This window comes from Sceloporus occidentalis, unplaced genomic scaffold, assembly GCF_023333645.1.
Source record: "Sceloporus occidentalis isolate IW3139 unplaced genomic scaffold, rSceOcc1.0.p SCAF_1, whole genome shotgun sequence".
NCBI lineage: Eukaryota > Metazoa > Chordata > Lepidosauria > Squamata > Phrynosomatidae > Sceloporus > Sceloporus occidentalis.
Genome location: NW_028316981.1, coordinates 186,450,438 through 186,469,146, shown reverse-complemented (window position 1 = coordinate 186,469,146; position 18,709 = coordinate 186,450,438). Strand labels below are relative to the sequence as shown.

General features: G+C 41.7%; 1 protein-coding gene across 4 annotated transcripts in view; it reads left to right on the top strand.

The window, feature by feature from the left end:
• The window catches only part of CC2D1A (coiled-coil and C2 domain containing 1A), a 71,847-nt gene that overhangs the window by 19,031 nt on the left and 34,107 nt on the right, over window positions 1-18,709 (top strand). For all 4 annotated transcript variants that reach the window (XR_016272378.1, XM_089486850.1, XM_089486841.1 and 1 more), the window contains exons 7-16: window positions 2,706-3,072; window positions 6,550-6,674; window positions 8,967-9,039; window positions 10,310-10,423; window positions 12,473-12,603; window positions 13,060-13,132; window positions 15,086-15,204; window positions 16,796-16,937; window positions 17,912-18,084; window positions 18,470-18,592. Coding sequence is in view for 3 of the 4 variants with exons in the window: in XM_089486850.1 (XP_089342976.1) it covers window positions 2,706-3,072; window positions 6,550-6,674; window positions 8,967-9,039; window positions 10,310-10,423; window positions 12,473-12,603; window positions 13,060-13,132; window positions 15,086-15,204; window positions 16,796-16,937; window positions 17,912-18,084; window positions 18,470-18,592 (1,440 nt within the window). In the remaining variant the exon portion in view is untranslated. The remainder of the gene's footprint in view (window positions 1-2,705; window positions 3,073-6,549; window positions 6,675-8,966; window positions 9,040-10,309; window positions 10,424-12,472; window positions 12,604-13,059; window positions 13,133-15,085; window positions 15,205-16,795; window positions 16,938-17,911; window positions 18,085-18,469; window positions 18,593-18,709) is intronic.

Below are 18,709 nucleotides of genomic sequence, written 5' to 3'. Positions count from 1 at the left end.
ACTGCCCCCCTTGCCCGCCGCTTGCCCCCCCTTGCCTGCCTCCTCCTGATAGGCCAAAGGCCCCATGCCCTCACGCGAGAGGCCAAAGGCTCTGGTGGCAATCGGCGGCAGGACCGGGCTGGGGCCGGTCCCAAGGCCTTGCCGGGCCGCATCCGGCCCGCGGGCCACAGGTTGCCTACCCCTGCCCTAAGCAGTTTAGTTTCCCATGCAACTACCAATCAGACCTGACCCTGCTTAGCCTCCAAGATCAGACAGGATGTAGAAACTTCAGGGTATTCAGGTTCATACTAAACGTTCATTTGGAAAATGCTTTCCAAACGTCCAGTCAGTGACTGTGTAAGCTAATTGCCCCCAACAAGTTTGGTATTCATTTTAGTGACCTACGAAAGGATGCAAGGCTGAATGGACCTTGGAGCCCCTGGGATCGGAGTCACAAACTTGTGGCTGCAATACAGCCATTTAACTACTTTACCACCAAGGCTCCCTTGGATGAAAATGAAGGCTTTGAGAAAATAAAGAGGAACTGTTGGAGTAAGAATGTTTAAATAAATTAAAAAATTATTTATATATTATCATGGTGGTGTAGGACCTATTTTCATCTCACTATTTTCATCTCACTCTAAGTGGGTGGGAGAGAGTGTGTGTTTGTATGATACAGTGGATAGGGTATTCGTCAGGAACTTGACAGATCCATACTAAAGTCCTCACTGAGTCATGAAATTCAGTGGGACACTCATTGTCTGCCAGCCTGACCTACTTCACAGGGCTATTGTAAGGGTAAAGTAGGGAAGACTAGAGCCTATCATAAGCTCATTGGAAGAAGGGTAGGATACAAATGTATCCAATAAGTAAATAAGGATAAACTTTTTGCCATGTTTGCTTTTCCCACAGGGCTGAGCTGTGTTACTCTGTTGCAAAAACAACAAAGAGGGTTGTAGTATTTTAAAGACATATAAACTTTATACAACATAAGCTTTTCTGGACTGCATCTTATTAAATGGGCTGGAATCCATGAAAGCATTTTCTAGATAAACTTTTAGTATGAACCTGAATACTCTGAAGGCTCTACATCCTGTCTGATCTTGAAGGCTAAGCAGGGTCAGGCCTGATTGGGACTTAAATGGGGAACAACTGAGGAATGCACCAGATTGAGTCTCCCTTATCCAGAATCTCAAAATCTGAACTATTCCACAATCATCCACTTGCGTAGCTGAGATAGTGACACATTTGCTTTTTAATGGTTCAGTATACATAGACTTTATTTCATGCACAAAATTATTAAAATTTTTGTATAAAATTACCTCCAGGCTATATGTATAAGATATGTACAAAACATAGATGAATTTCATGTTTAGACCTGGGTCCCATTTCCATGTTTTCTCATTATTTATATACAAATATTCCAAAGTTTAAAAAAAAAACAGAATCCAAAGCACCTCTGATCACCTCTGAGCATTTCAGGTAAGGGAGACTCAACTTATACTTTAGACTATGGGCCAAAACACAAAACAGAAAGAATCCAGTTTGAGACCACTTTAACTGCCCTGGCTCAGTGCTAGGGATTTTGGGAACTAGTTTTGTGAGACATTTAGCCTTTTCTATCAGAGAGTTCTGGTACAAAGTACAATTCCCAGGATTCCCTAACATTGACCCAGGGCAGTTAAAGCAGTTAAATTTGTCAAACTGTATTATGTCAGAGTCGCGCACTCCACTCTCGTGGTCTATCTGTACTGGGCTCTGCACTGCTGCCAGTACCTACTCCTGCACAAGGTGTTAAAGAAATACTCAGAGTCTCCAAGTTCGATTTACAGATCTTTACTACTAAGTACACTTGTCCCTCCATATTCGCTAGGGTTAGGGGCATAGGACCCCCGTGAATATGGAAAAACTGCAGATAACAAAAACACCATGTTTTTCCCTGAGAGAACACCTCTAGGAATCTCTAGGTCCTCCAGTGCAACTCTGTGGCCAACGTCCAACAGACACTGACCATAGAACTGCACTGGAGGAGCTACAAAGGCCTAGTAGAGTAGTCTATCTAGTAATCTCTAGGTCTTTCAGTGCAATTTTTAGTTAAAGGTGACCATAGAGTTGCACTGGAGGACCTAGATATTCCTAGAGAGAACATATTAATCAAATCCGTGAATAATCAAATCCGCAAATATCAAAGCCACAAATATGGAGGGATGAGTGTATATACAGCACTGTATATATGACACCCAATCGTTCACTATTGTTCACAACAATAACCCACTGGTCACCCACACTGACCATTGGTCATGCCCATATTTATGCACACTGTCCGTGGCATGATCTTACTTCACTGGTGCCTGCAACTGCCCCTCATAAAAAAATAAAACAAATTAATATCAGCCTCATGCATCAGCCTGTTGAGTCATCCTGGGCATGTCCTCCAAGTGATGTGAAAATGATACAGCTGCCATATTCTGTCCTGTGTAATTCTTAATACAGTGATGTACATACATACATACATACACTGACATTTCTGCAGTGTGTTTTGGCCCTATATTTCAGAGGAGGGCAATGATAAACCACCTCTGAATATTTATTGCTTAAGAAAACCCCATGAATTTTACTGCCTTAAGTCAACAGCAATGAACCTCACTGTTCTAGAGCTATGTACATCTTATATTTTTGAAATGTGCTGTTCCTATATAATGTTTCTGTTTCTCCCCACCCCTTAGACTCTGGAAAACCTGTTGACCTCTGTGAGAAAGGGCAAAAAGATTGATGAAGATGAAATTCCTCCGCCAGTGGCTGTAGGGAAGAGCACACACTCCCAGCAGATCTCTCCTTTGGAGAGTGATTCAACCTCAGAGCCCTCCACACCAGATGGAAGCACCACTTTATCCAACCACCTTCCTCCGGAATCAACTTCTGCAGCCCCTGAGCAGATTCCTTCTAAATCACCGCCTGCATCTGTTCAGACCCCCAAGCTGCCACCCCTAGTGCTTCCTAAACCAAAGATTTCTCCACCCCCATCTATACCCCTTAGCTCCCCAGAGGCACCACAGGAAAAACGTGTCCCTTTAGCACCTTCTCCTTCTTCAGGTTAGTACCAAACTGAAATTCCCCCTTCAAAAAGACCAAGGGAGGGATGTGGAGATAAGCACTAGGGAGGGTGACTTGGTGGACCATCTGCTGTCTTCCTCCTCACAGAGTTAAAATCACACTTAGCCTTGACTTGGTTTTAACTGCCATATTTGAATAGGTCAGGATGAGCAATCATGGCCTTTCAGATGTCTTTGGATTAAATCTCCCATCAGCCCTGGTCAGCATGGCCAGTGGTGATGAATGCTGTGAGCTGCAGTTCTGAAAACATTTAGGAGGCCACAGTTACCCACCCTTAAGATGGATAATGTGGTTAACAGTCCTCTCCAACCTAACACTCTCCCAGTGCTTTGATCCACACTCCCACCACTCATGACTATTAACTGTGCTGCCTAGAGCTGATGGGAGTTGTAGTCCAAAACATTTGGAGGGTACCAGGTCAGGAAAGGTCAAGGATGAGCATAGGACATCAGCAGGAACACCTGGGTTCAAATCCCTGCAGCTCCTTATTTTGGCTTCCCCTGTTTACTATGATTTGGCCCACTAGAATTGTCTTGATTGTAAAATGGGTGAAGAGGTCTGTGGTGGGCGAGACTGGGATACAGAAGTTTAAAAAATGATGACAGTGAAGGAAGGCATAGTGGTGTCTTGGATTATAAATGCAGTTGAGCCAACTGATTCTGGCTACCTTATATGTTTTTTTCTTCACTTATCTAGTTACATCTCAAGCTGCCTTCAGGCCCTTATTTTTCCTTTAAAGGTTTTTGCTTGTGCACATTTAATGTATTAAATGTCAGAGCTTCTGGATGTGTTAGGTTCTGTCCCCCACTAACCCTGATAAACATGGAGTATATTTTTTTAGCATGATAGCAGGATCTATAGCCAGCATCCTTATGTTTGTTTTGACAGAGGTCACAGTAATGAAGACACAACAGTGTGGCTTTCACAGTAGCATTGTTTTTGACAACCCCCATGGTTAGGAGTTGCATTTGATTTTTCTTGTTTGAATGGAATTTAGTTCTCTCCTTCCCTTTTTACAATCTACAACTATCACACTTGTTAGTTGCCGTTGAGTCAGTTCTGACTCATGGCGACCCTGTGGATGAGACATCTCCAAGAATCCCTAACCTCCACTGCCTTGCCCAGATCCTGCAAGCCCCTGCCCATAACTGCCCTGATTGAGTCTATCCATCTGGTTTGTGTCTTCCTCTCTTTCTTCCACCCTCTATCTTTCCCCGCATTATTTTTTTTCTAGTGATCCGTGCCTTCTCATTCTGTGGCCAAAGTATGATAGTCTCAACTTAACCTTTGCTTCCAAGGAGAGCCCTGGTCTGATCTGTTCAAAAACCCATTTGTTTGTCTTCTTGGCTGACCATGGTATCCTAAGTATGCTTCTCCAGCACCACATTTCAAATGAGTTGATTTTATTTCTGTCTGCTTCCTTCACTGTCCAGCTTTCGCATCCATACATGGTAATTGGGAACACAATGGCCTGAACAGTTCTGACTTTAGTGCTCAGTTGTATGTCTTTGCTCTTCAGTATCTATTCCAGTTCTTTCATAGCTGCCCTTCCCATTCCTAGACTTCTTATTTCTTGACAGCAGTCTTCATTCTGGTCAATGTTTGATCCTAGATATGGGAATTCTTTAACTATTTCAATTTCCTCGTTGTCTAGATTGAATTTGTGTATTTCTTCTGTGGTCATTATTTTTGTTTCTTTATGTTCAGTACCAGACTGGCCTCTGCACTTTCATCTTTGACCTTCCTTATTAACTGTTCCAATTCCTGAATGTCATCTGCTAATATTGTCCTCCTCATATCTTAGGTTGTTAATGTTGCTTCCTTCTATTTCACTCCTCCTTTTTCTGATTCTAATTTTGCTTTTGTTATGATGTTTTCAGCTTATAAGTTACTGTATATACTCATGTATAAGTCTAGAAATTTAGGTCAAAAAATGACCCCAAAACCCTGAGTCGATTTATCCATGGGTCAGTGTATGTAGAGTATTTTAACTCTTCTTTAAAATAAGAAACTATCCCCTGATTAAAAGCAAGAGTATAATCTATCCTGGAATCACTCACCCTCTCTACTCTCTCATCCATCCAGCTTTAAGACTAAGCACATAGACTTATGTCTGCTGGAATTTTGTAAATTCTTTGACATTGTTTTACTTTGCTACATCCTTTAGATCCTCTGCTATATGCTCCTAAGTTTTACCCTCGACTTTTCCACGGGCCATAGCAAAATCCATAATTTTTGCCCCAAAACTTGCCCTCGACTTATACATGAGGTCGACTTATAGTCGAGTATATATGGTAAACAAATAGGGTAATAGGATGCAGCCTTGCCTGACTCCTTTGCCTATTGGGAACCATTCTGTTTCCCTGAAATCTGTTCTGGCGGTGGCCTCTTGTCCTTGATACAGATTCCTCATCAGGACTATCAGATGTATGTCTTTGAATGTGTTCCATAGCTTTTTGTGATCTATACATTCAAATGCTTTACTGTAGTTTATGAAACTCATACTGATTATTTTTTTGAATTCTTTAGTGCGCTCTATTAGCCATCAAATGTTTGCAATGTGGTCCCTAGTGCCCCTTCCTTTTCTTTATTTTTTCTTTATTCAAAGTTTATTACATTAAAAAAGAGAGAAAAAACACATATATACAAAACATTATATACTTTTCTGAATCCTGCTTGCACCGCTAGGATTTCTCTTTCCATGTATGGTTGGAGTCTATGCTGCAGAATTTTGAGCATTATTTTGCTGCAAAACTATCACACTTCTTTCTTTAATTAATATATTATGATTTGGCAGTATTGCAAACTTGTGATACTACTCACATTTACTCTGCAAATATGTATTATTGTTTCACCCAGCCACTTCTTGGAAAAGTAAGCACCCCTTACTCTCATTTATTTGATGTATTTCTCCAACAGCTGCAACTCATGGTGAGTTGATTTTCCAATAGAGGATATTTCAGAAGCAGTCTATGGGCCGAAACAGACAGCTTGGTAAAGCCGACTTCTAGCCAGCTTCAGGGCTGGCATTTGGACATACCACCACCCCGAGAGAGCTGGATTGGGGCCCCCGAGTTGCCCGGAAGCTGCACTGGCGACTACACACCGGCCGGCTTCTAGGTGATTTGGGGGTATGGTGTTCAGATGCCACTCGCCCCATAGCCAGTGAAAAGCTGGCTCTAGTGGCAAATGGCGGCTTTTTTCTGCCCCAAATAGGAGTGGACTTTTCCCACTTCTATTTAGGGCAGAAGCTGGCCGGATTGGGGCCACAGCATGTGGTTGCCATGGCCCCAATCCAGCTCTCTCAGGGGCGGCGTTACACCACCCCTTCGGGGCTGTATGTTTCACCCCTATGATACTTCATATTGGCCTGCTATTCAGTGGGTGTGGGAAACCCTCATGAATTCTCTGATAGGGTGGTGAAACAGCATAACTGGCTTTTCTGCTTCTTCCCAGCTTCCCAAAACTCTAGTACTCAGGACATCCTACAAGCCAGACAGCGGGCTTACAAGCTGGCAGCACTCCGTGCTAAACAAGAAGGCAGCATTGAAATGGCTACCAAGTATTATCGCATAGCCAAGGTAGGTATGCTCACACAGCAATACCGTTGCCCTTTTTGCAAGAGGTGGAGGAAATGATCTTCATCAAAGAAGACATTTCTTGCAGGTCCAAAAGCAGAATATTTCCCCCCTTTTGCCCATTATTGCTGATGTGTTACTCAAGAACTATTACTATGGCCCCCTGTGTAGTACAATTACGTATTGTATGGAACAGAAATGAAAGTTGTTATCTTCTGTCCTATTCTGCTCCATATTCCAAGTTAGTTCACACACATTGATATATTCCCTGGTTACGTAACGTTTTATTGCTTCCTGTTGAATGTAAGAACTGATTCCATCTGAAAAATGTTAACATCTGATGTGAAAGACCTTCTGTGTGATCTTTGATCTGCAGTGGCTCATACATACAACTTTCTGATTAGTGGAATCTAGTAGTTATCTCTGGATAGGAGCTGCATGGAGCCAGCATTGTGTTGTGGTCTGAATGTTGGGTTAGAACCCTGGGAGACTAGGATTCAAATCCCCATTCAGCCATGGAAACTCATTTGTGTGATCTCTTACCCTAAGAAGAAGCCAGTAGCAAACCTCTGAATAAATCTTTCTAAGAAAGCACCATGGATACATTTAAAATTCATGTGAACAACACAGATTCAACCCACATCCTACTGGGATTATTTCCATTATGTGAGTAACCCCTAAATTTCTGGTCTTGGAGTTCTATTAAGAAAGCAGCAACCCAATTGCAGCAGGAAAAGGCAATTTGATTTTAGATGTTACCTCTGCTGAGAACTCTACTGGGTGGCCTTAGTCACGTTTCTGTTCCAGCTCTCAACCAACCGCTCTCCAGATGTGTGGGACTACAGCTGAAATCGGCATGGTCAATGTACTTTTTTATTTGATGTGTATCTCATGACAAGACTGGGACTCAAGACTGCATAAAATATAAAAATGCATAAAAATAGTATTAGAATAGTGCAAATCCATATTTAACCATGCTGGCTGGGAGAGATGGGAATTCATCTGAAGGGTGCTGGGTTTGGGAAAGGTTGCTTCATTCTCAGATTGCCCTCCCACCAGTGGGTTAAATCCCATTTGCCTCTCAGCACAGGCAGGAGTCACATGAACAGAGAAATCAATCTATGTAGATCCCCCAGTTTCTCCACCTGTCCAGGTCAGTGGTGGCTTCACCTTTGACTTTGCTCACTTACTGGCTGTATTTGGTTTTTTTCCCCTCTTCTTTTCTGTTTCATGACTCGTAGGTTTGTTTGATTTTTGCATTTTCCTGTTATTGACTGGGGAAAAGAGAAATAATTTTTAATTACCCTTAATCTTCCTTTCTTTCTCCCCTCCCTGAGGCTTTAGCCTCATTTCTTGCCATCTGCAGTATGGGAACAAAATCCACCTGAAAGAGTGGTTGTAAGAATTAACATCGGTATGGATGTTAAGTACTTTGAACAAACATTACTGTTCTTCACATTCTAAGTATTAAAGTGGAATTCATAGCACTCTGAGAAATAAAACTGAACTGGCAGAGAATGGATTGTTGGCTGGAGGAGACAGGAACTAAGACAGGAACTAAGAGGGTATTCTAGTCCAGAACTTCTCAGAATATTTGTTGCGAGGGACAGGCAGTTTCTTTTTCTAATGTATCAGGGACAAGTATTGTATTTGTACCCTTTGGCTACAACCAATTGTTTCTTTCTTGAAAACTTGCTGAGGGCAGCAGCCAATGCATTGTGGACTGGCACTGCTCCACAGCCCATCACTTTGAGTAGCATTCTTCTAGTCATTAAATCCATCTACAAATGCAGACACTCTAATGTTTGGGTGGTGGTATTATACTAGGAGCTTGTAGTCAAGATATTTTGCCCCCCCCCCCCCCCCATATCAAGATGGGAAAGACGAAATTAATCTGGCAATATATGTTCATCTACAAGCTTGGTTTCTTCTCAGTAATTGGAGGACAGTAGGATAGAGCTAAAAATGTTGCCCTCCAGATGCTGGTAGACTGCAATTTCCAACAGCCTTCATCATTGGCTCTTCTGGCTAGGGCTGATGGGAGTTGCAGTAAGTAAAACCATAACTGTTACTCCTTTAGTATACAGTACCATGCCATACTGTTATTTACAGGCTGTCCAATCACCCACTGGGAAAGGTTGGCCAGTTTACAATTACTTGCCATAGTTTTCTAAATCTGTAGTTATTCTTTGAAGGGTTTTGGCTTTTCTTGTTTGTTTGTTTTTAATCATATTAGGAATTTTACCTGAAAAGATCAGAAAGATCAAACTGCATTTGATGATTCATGTTTTTCAGACCTTTGATCCAATTTTGGCCTCTGTGAATAAAGGAGAGATTGTTGACCTCAGCAGTTTGCCACCACCTCCAGGTAAGAATTAAAATTTGGTTGCATTTACTTCCATGGGTCCTAGACTGCCCTCACTGAAATGGTGGTCACTTGCACAGGTTCATAAGGAAGTAAGCTGGGTTGGGTTTGTGCAAGAAAAAGCCAAATTCTCTTGCTGGTAAATGTAGTAGGCTCCTAGCCTCCTACTTAGTATTCTGGTACAAAACTTCAGTGTTGAAGTAGAGCAGAACAGTCCAATTTTTGGTCAAAAGTGGCTTGACATTTATTAATTCTCAAATGTGGTCTTTCTTCTGTCCCCATATGTAAGTATACAGACTTGTCTTTTATGAGCTAAAGCAAAGCTAAAACATGTATCAGTACTAAAACTCTGGAATAATCACTGAACAATGATTGCTTCTGATCCCTTGCTCCTTACGTGCAGGGAAAGGTATTTCAACCTGTAGCTCAGACATTGGGAATTTATGGCCCTCCAGATGTTTCTGGACTACAACCCTGTTATCCCTCACCATTACCTATACTGGCTTGGTTTAATGGGAGTTGCAGCCCAGGATCTGGAGACTCATTCTAGACCATTAAAGGAGCTGCCTATCTGTCTTTAGGTATCTTCCAAGGATCCTCTAAGCCTTCTGTGCAAAAAATCTACCTCAGAGTAAGCGCCATTCAATTCACTAGGACTTAGTTTTCAACAGACATACAGAAGATTGTGGTAGACAGCAGTGGCTTTCTCTTCTGTCCACAAAACTAACATGACATGGCAATATATCTAGGTAGTCACCCATGATTCTGATGGCATAATTCAACCTTTCCCAAACTGGTACTCTCCAAATTAGTTTGACTACAGCTTCCATCATTCCCATCCAGCATGGTCAGTGGCAACTGCACACTCTAGGTCTTGCAGGTGGGACACAGGGTGGGGAGCAAGCAAGATAGAGCTTTGGTATTCTATAGCTCCTTACCCTTGCTGAACACTGGGCTTAATAGGGGAGGTGGTTTCACTGCAAAAGAGTTCCCAGCTCAACAAAAGAGCTCAACAAAAAAGCTTTTTATGGTATTGTTCTATTTTTAAATTTTGTTGTAAAGTAAAATGTTATATTATTTTAATTCTGTTGTTGTTACCATTTTAATATTATCTTTTGCATGTTTTTATCTATGTGTGTTTTCTTATAGTTTATTACTTTTTGTTACCCGCATTGAATCCCAGCTTGAGAAAAAGGTGGAATATAAATAAAGCAATGGATTGATTTTGGGGAATTGTCATCATGTCTTCAGCCTAGTTGTCTATTTTTCACAGACCAGCTGACCAAGGAGATGTTGTCCCCAAGTGTACAGCAGCCCCCCATATCAACAGCAACTCCTCTTTCACAGGCTGTTACTCCTCCAGCATTGGGAATCTCAAGTGCAGGAGGTAGGGATCCATAGAGAAGAGATTTTTACATATACTGTGGCTTATTTGATCTTTTTAACTTGCTTTCTTTTTATTAAATTCTATTTTATAACATCTATTGTTTTATCTATTTGTTATTATCTTTAGATTGTACGCCATGGGCAGGCTTTTTTATATATTCTTCGATTTCATTGATTTTTTGTACAGCGCTGTGTACATCTACATCGCTTCACAAATAAAGTCTAATAATAATAATAATAATAATAATAATTCTCCTCCATAATGTGAAGCCTGCAGATACAAATTTGAAATGCAGTATATATGTTGTTGCTTTCTTATCCTCTTGTACTTTTTCTATGGTTTTTCCTGCAAGAAGATAACATTATAATAACCAACCAGACATATTTACAAAATACCAGATTCTGACAATGCACTTGTATTGGTAAAATAATTCATGATGCTTATCCTAGTAAGCCGGATCCGTGAGCTGTCAGAAGGGAAAGGTTCTCTTAGCATAGCAGGATGTCAGAATCTGGGATGGTGGAGGGCAATTCAAAAGGTTGCCTAGACTTAGAAACTAGAATTTGCTGATGTGTGTGGGAAGAATTTTCCCATAGTTGCTGGTGAGAAGCAGAAAATGGTGAAGAGACTGGTACAGCATTGGGGGCTGGGTGGAACAATCTACTGTGAAGATAGAGGGCTGGTATGTTTGGTAACCAAATTAACGGAAAGTCCATGAAGTTTATGGATGGGATATTGTTAAACTTATGTCAGTGTTTATGGATTATGGCACTTCTGATTTCAGATGTCTTCCTGGTATTTTCTTGGTATTTTCTGGAATAACTCCTCCCAGCCCATGACCCATAAGACTTACATGGCCCAGCTTTAATTCCCCCCAGTAGTTCAGTGAACAGGTAACAGTTTGTGTACCAACCTGTTTGCTATATGAACTATTACCTGTTCACTGAACTACTGGGGCGGGGGGGGGGAGTTAAAGCTGGGCCACGTAGGTCTTATGGATCATGGGCCAGGTTCTTGCTGAGATAGTAAACTTCAGTCTGGGTTGCATCTTACTGCCTAAATGAATTAATCTAAGTAAATTCATCACTGGGCACCACTCATGAATACGTATTAGCAGGAGACTATAGGTACAAAGGAGAGGGGAGAGGTGTGACTCATTGAAGAAGGAAGGTGCATTATTGGGCACAAAAGCTGCTCAAAGCTTCTTGATCACAGTTTATAAAAAACTAGGCTTATCATTAGCTTGTCAATCACTTGGTGCTCTTTTCCACCATCTGGTTTTCTATCTAGAGAGCATCTTCTTCTGTAGGAGGAAATGTTTAGTTAGATGAGCCTTCCATTGTGGTCTGAAATAGAACAGCCGAGGCTCGGGTTTAACACCCCAGTGACACTAATAAATTTACTAGGAATCTGCCTGTAATGCTAGTGGAAGTACAGAATAAGGCATAAAACACATCTTCTTATAGTTATTTCCAGGTTCCTTTTAAGGGTGTCTTGTTTAATGCAAGAATAACATCACATTCTTTGGCAGAGATCCTATGGTAAGCAGGTAGAATGTAATGCTCCACCTGCATAGTTCATTGTCTGCCCCTTGTGTATGTCATTTGGTGGGGTTATGGTGGCTATCTCTCACCCTTTGCTTTCTGTCCAAAACCTTCCTCCCAAAGCTGTCAAAGCTGCTGCTGATGATGATCAGTGTGGATGAGAGGGAGCAGGGAAGCAAGTCAGACAATGAGGAATTTGCTCATCCCGACTACCATGTAGGAAGGAAATGGGGGTGTGCTCACAGTTGATGTGCACCCTCCTATCTCTTCTCCTTGGAGCTACAACATTTGAACTGTCTCCCTCCATTCCTCTCCTGTCCATTAGTCAGCAGCAGCGATGGCTCCTTCTAAGGCTTGACAGCTTCAGAATGAGGGAGAGGATTAGGATATTGCACAAAGGACTACAGAACATTACCTTACACTATGATAGAAAGAGACATATGTGCATGTACATCACACTTGACTGTACATATGTCACTATCAGCATTCTGGCCTTTGTTTCCAGATGTACGTCCACCTCCTCGAGATATGATGGAGGCCCTGCAGCAAAGGATGGAGAGATACAAGACAGCAGCTGCACAAGCAAAGAGCAAAGGAGATGACAGGAAGGCTAGAATGCACGAGCGGATTGTGAAGGTAAGGTGTGCCAAAACCAGAAGTCATTGCTTCCTTTATGGGCAGTGTTACTAGATTTCTTGCTGGAATGTTATGCCTTACAGGTTCCAGTCATTTTTACCTGTGTGTTGCTTGAATGCATCATGATTTACCCCTGCCTCTTTCTGTCTTATGAAGAGAAGTCCTAGAATCCTGAGTCCTCTTGAAGCCAGGAGACTCACTAAGTAGCCTTGGGCCAATCACTCTTCCTTAGCCTGTACTAACTCAGATTTCTTGGGAAGGTAAATAGGAAGAGAGCAACACATGTGACCATGAGATGATAAGAGGAACTGGTGGGATATACATGTAACTAATAACTCAGTACTCAATATTTATTTATTACTAGCCCAAACAAAGTGCTTTTACCAAGATTTGTTCTACAAAGACCATATTTTCAAATTATATTTTTCAGTTTCACTTTTTTTCTCTCTCCACTAGCAATATCAAGAAGCCATCAAAGCTCACAAGGCAGGGAAACCTGTGGAGTTTGCTGACCTGCCTGTTCCCCCTGGTAATTAATTCTCAATTTTGTTTGTTTACTTTGGGGTGGTTGCTTGGGTTTGTACAGTAAGTTTCTAGATTTCAGCTATTCCAAGCAGAAGCGGCTGAAGAGAATGATGCTGGGAATGGGATAAAATTTATATTTCTATATTTTATACTTCTGTACTCATGTCTTAGAGATGTGTGCAGAATCAGATGTGCATGGGTTGTAAATGTGATTTTCCCCCCTCGTCAAAAAAATCAGATGTGTCAGATGCACTATCATCTTCAAATGTTTGTGATTCTATAAGAGGAGTGTGTTAGACCCTTTTTTCATAACAAAGCGATTCGACAGACTGCCCGAAAATGGCGGACTGGAGGCTCCCGTTTTCACTCCGCAGCCAAACTGTGCGGCGTTCCTCTGGAGTAAAAAGAACCTGCGAAAAGTAGGTTCTTTTTGTGGCATGTTCTGCACACCATGACTATGCCCGTCGCACGTCCATGACGTAAGCGCGACAGCTGGAGGTGCAGATGCTGTGCCGTGCTTGCATCATGCATGCATGTCCTGTATGGATGGTGCCGCATAAAGATGGTGTCGTCCATATGTGCTAGCGTTCTGGAGCGTGCAGATGCTGCATGCTCCGGAACCCTAAAATTGTCCCCAGGCTGCCGCAAACCGACAGTATGTACTGGGCCAGAGTTGCTTGGCTACAGAGGTGCCTATATCCATCCTTTCTTTCTTGGGACTCAGGCCAATCTCTTTAGAAAGTAGGCTAATATTTTACTAAAATTCCCATCCAATAATAATAATAATAATAATAATAATAATAATGGATGAATGGGAATTTTAGTCAAATATTAGCCTATTTTCTAAAGAGAGTTGTCAATTTATTTATATACAACCCTTTCCCCAAAACTGGGATTCAGGGCAGCTTACAGTATGAGAGCAAAAGTACAATTAAAAGCATACACAAATGGTACATTAAAATAGAATTAAATTATTACAATATTAAAACAAATTACTTGTTAAAAGAATATAATACAATTTAAAAAGTAAAGATGATTAAAACACTTTAAAACACTGCAGCACCCTAGCCCAGCCCATTCTTTAAAAACTTTCTGTTTTAAAAGCCTGTCTGTGTAAGAATATTTTAACCTGCCAGCGAGAGGACGACAAGGAAGGGGGCAATCTGGCCTCCCTGGAAAGGGAATGCTAGTGTCTAGGGGCAGCCACTGAGAAGACCCTCTCTCGTGTCCCCACCAACTGTGCTTGTGATGGTGGTGGACTGAGAGAAAGGCCTCTCCAGAGTGTCTCAGATCCCAGGTTGGCGCACACAGGGAGATACGGTTTGTCAAATAGCCTGGACCTGGGCCATATTGGGCTTTACAGGTCATAAGCAACACTTTGAATTGTGCCTGGAAACAAACTGATAGCCAGTGAAGCTGTTTCAACAGGGGCATTATGTGGTCTCTGTAACCTGCCCCTATTAACAGCCTGGCCACAGCTCTTTGGACCAGCTGCAGTTTTCAAATACTCTTCAAAGGCAGCCCCAAGTAGAGCATGTTACAGTAGTCCAAATGGGATGTAACCAATGCATGCATTCACTTTTATTTTGCCTGAAAACAAGAGTTCTATGCATTAAAAAGTAAAAAAATAAAGTCAAAGTGCTTTAAAATACAAGTAAATTTATAATAAAGTGCAAGCAAAAAACAAATAACGAGTGAAGAGCATATGTAAAAAGTAAGAGTAAAACCAGCTATAGAAAGTAAAAGTACTGTAGGATATAAAAGCAAAGAAAAACCAGTCCAAATGCTGCCTATCCTTTGTACCTAGGACATTGGTTTTTAAACAGAACACTTAAACATAAGATGGTTGGCTTAGTAGCCACTTTGGGAGACTCTGATGTCTATACTGTAAGCAGCTTCCTTTCCCCCCTCCTTTTGGAAATAAGTAATACTTTAGGTTTGTTACTATCTTTGGCAGGTTTCCCTCCCATCCAAGGAACAGAATCTTCCCCGGGAGATCAGAGTTTTGCTGGGATCCTTGAGACCGCTATGAAATTAGCCAGCGAAGAAGATGAAGATACTGAAGAGGCAAAAAAGGTTGGGTTTTGCATTAGTGAAGATCTTAAATGTGTTAGTAAAAAAGCTAAACAAATTTGCATCTGTTAGCTATGTGTCAGAATATGAAGCGGGGGGGGGAAACCCCTCTTATTTCTCAAAGGGAACTCCAGGGTGTTTGGCAAATCAGGCATATCCAGGAACAAATTCAGACAAATTGGGCACTTCCACTCTGTGGGAGGTATTTAGTAGCCTTGTTTTATTTTTTATTTTAAAAAGTATATACTTCTTAACCAGTTTCTTCATTAGGCTGTCAAAGCAGCTTTGCAGTAATTAATCATTGCAGCTATTAAAAATCAATGTGTCACAAATTCTGGCTTGCTCAGTTCCTTCCTAAATTGATGATCACATTTGATTCTTCATCTCTTTTGTGGCCAGTGTGACACTGGGCTTTTGCAGAAATGCCAGTAGTGCTTTGGTGCCACTCTTTGCCCTTGTAAACATCCAGATATATATCCATACTGTACATTATAGTGTTTTTATTCCACTTTAACTACCATAGCTCTATCCTGTTTAATCTTGGGGTCTGTAGTTGGGTAGTGAGGTATTTAGAATTACTGAGCTACTGCAACTCTTTAGCAGAGAATTCTAAGTATTTAATGAAACTAAAATTCCCAAGATGGAGCCATGGTAGTTAACATGGTATCACACTGTTATAATTGTGGAGTGTGGATACACCCCATAGGAATTTATATTTCTTTTGGATGCCTGGAACTGAGACATGTCTCCTGCTGTTGGCAAGTAGATATATAGAATCCCAATAAACACAAATGCCTAAAACTGTAGATTCTGAAAACAAACACAAGGGAGTTTGAAAAAGCTGTCTTGACTGTTTTTCAGCCAAATCCTAAAAACCACCCAAGTTGTCCACACTGGGAAAACAGTCAGCGGGATAAACATTCCTATGGAGGACACTTCAAAAAAAGTTCCCCTGGATCTTACTATCATGATCTCATCTGCAAAATTTAGACCATAAAGAGAAAAATGTGGCACAAAATGCTCCTCCATTTTTATTATCTTTTTCTGTTAGATGCTGCATCAGTTTTGCAAACAGAAATGCGATTGTGGCCTTCTCCTAAATTGCAATATGACCATAGCTTTCCAAATGTTACTGGACTGCAGCTCTCATCAGTCTTACCAGCATGGCAAAGAGTGATGGGAACTGTACTTAAACACCCGAATGTCCACTTATTCCACATCCTTGTTCTCTGATATCATAATGCATCAGGGGTGCCTACATGCAGTCAAGGTCTTGCTTTCCTTTGTGCATGCTCAATGTGTATTAAACATTTGTAACAGTGATAGGATGTTAGTTTGGATGTAAGATATACCACTTTGATTTTAGGGTTAGATGCGTGCTACTCGTAAAGTTGTGATTTCTCTAATTCAAGTTAACATTTAACATTTATTGTACTAGCCAAAGGCCATGACAAAATGAGCTTATCTAAGAGCATAAAACATTTAACATTTAAAACATTAGATTTCTCTAATTGCTGTAAAATACTCTGTGTGATTCACTGTGTGCAAGGTCTAAGTAATGTAATTCATTAGTGTCTCTCCTTATTGTTTTCAGCCTGATCTCAACCCAGCTTCATCCAAACCAGTCAACTCACTGCAGCCAAAGCAGCCGCTCCCAACCGGTCCACGGGTAGCTGCCCCTGCTGCTTCAAAATCAACCGGGACTTCTAAGAGTGCTTCAAAAGTCACTGTAAGAGGTACTACAATCTATTCCATTTTTATTTTATTTTTATTTCCCAGTCCTGGGGAGAGGCCACACCTTGTTGATCATAATGTTATAGTGTTCAGACATGGTTGCCTAACAGAGACTGGGATTTTTTTCCTTTAAAGTTCCTTGGTTCTGAGGCTGCTTAGCACTAAGTACAGTCAGTAATGGGCCTGTCTCCTGAGCAAATATTCCCTCATGATGCTAATATACTGCAGTTGAGATCCTGCATTGTCAGATGTAGCTACAATGACATGGCAATGTCTACTAATTTGCCCCCTCCCCCAGTTCCACCTTAGAAGCCAGGCAGCAGCACCAGCTGAAGGAGTTTTGAGGTGCTGGTGAGTGACATGCTGAATGATGGTGTATCCAGCCACCTCCTGCCAGTGAGGTATAGTGTGGAAAGCTCTCTGGTGTCTTAGAACTGCTTGATGTGGCTGCCTGGATCTAAGGGTGGGTTTTGGGAGGCATTTGTGATAGCGACAGTAGTTCCACAACTGTATGTTTGAATTGCATTTTTTTTCAAGTGTGGTTTATGACATTGTAAATACTGAATAGGATGCCATCCTTAGTGTAAACCAAGACTCTTTCCGTCATATGTGGAACGGAGTGACCTAACCTACTGAGGTGTAATTCAGCTGTGTTGGTCTGGAATATCAGTATGCAAGGGGATCTTTTAGCACCTTTGAGAATAGCAGTGCAAAAGTAATTTTAGCATAAGCTTTCATATACTTGGTCTACTTTAATTTACATTGCTCCTAAGGAAGTACTGGTCGATTGAGTCTATGAAAGCTTATGCTACAACTTCTTCTACATAGTTAGTCTAAAAGGTACTACAAAACCCCCTTGCAAATGTAACCTACTAAAGTATGCTGTGTATCCCTCACTCATGCAGAATTCCCTTGCTGCCTACTCAGAAATAGGTGTGACTGTGCCACTTCTTTCTCCTTGCCTTTCCCCCTTTAGCTCAACAGCAGATGACTTTCCTGGAAACCCGTAAAAAGCAACTGATGCAGGCTGCCCTCCGAGCAAAGCAGCAAAATGACATTGAAGGAGCCAAGATGTTCTTACGCCAGGCTAAGGGTCTGGACCCCATGATTGAGGCTTCACAGAATGGGCTCCCAGTTGACATAACACAGGCAAGCAATCATCTGTGAACTCCCTTGGGTGTGGATGTTGGCATGTGCAAATACAAAAACATAGGCACATTTGCTTGGGGATCAGTTTATAGGGTGGAACTTTATCAGCCACCCAATTACTTAGAATTATTTCATAATAAAGAGAGCCCTGGCTTAGAGGCAGACTTCCTATGAAGCAGATTAAGATGACTCTGAATCATGGCACAATAGGAGACAGCTCTGATCTCCTGGGCAGGTACCGTGAGATCAAATGATGGACACTGTTCAAAAGACTGGCTCCATTTAGCCATGCTTAAGCCACTTCTGACACGACCTGTTCGGCCAGGCCCTCTTTTGTGGGGGGTGGTTCTGGAGCTGATTTCCTCTGCTTGCTTTCTTCCTTCAGGTGCCTCAGGCTCCTGTGAACAAGGAGGACTTCATGCTTGTGCAGCATCGTGGATCCAATATCTCCCCGGAGACAGCAGCCCAGTATACAGAGCTTGTGAAACTGATGAGGCAGCAGCACGAGGTAGTGGAGCGAACTTTGAAGATGTTGTCACCTCTTCTGCCAATTAGTAGGAATCCAGGAGAGCAAGGTTATCTTAAAAATATAAAACACAGGTGGAAACCTTTTTCTGTCCTGGAA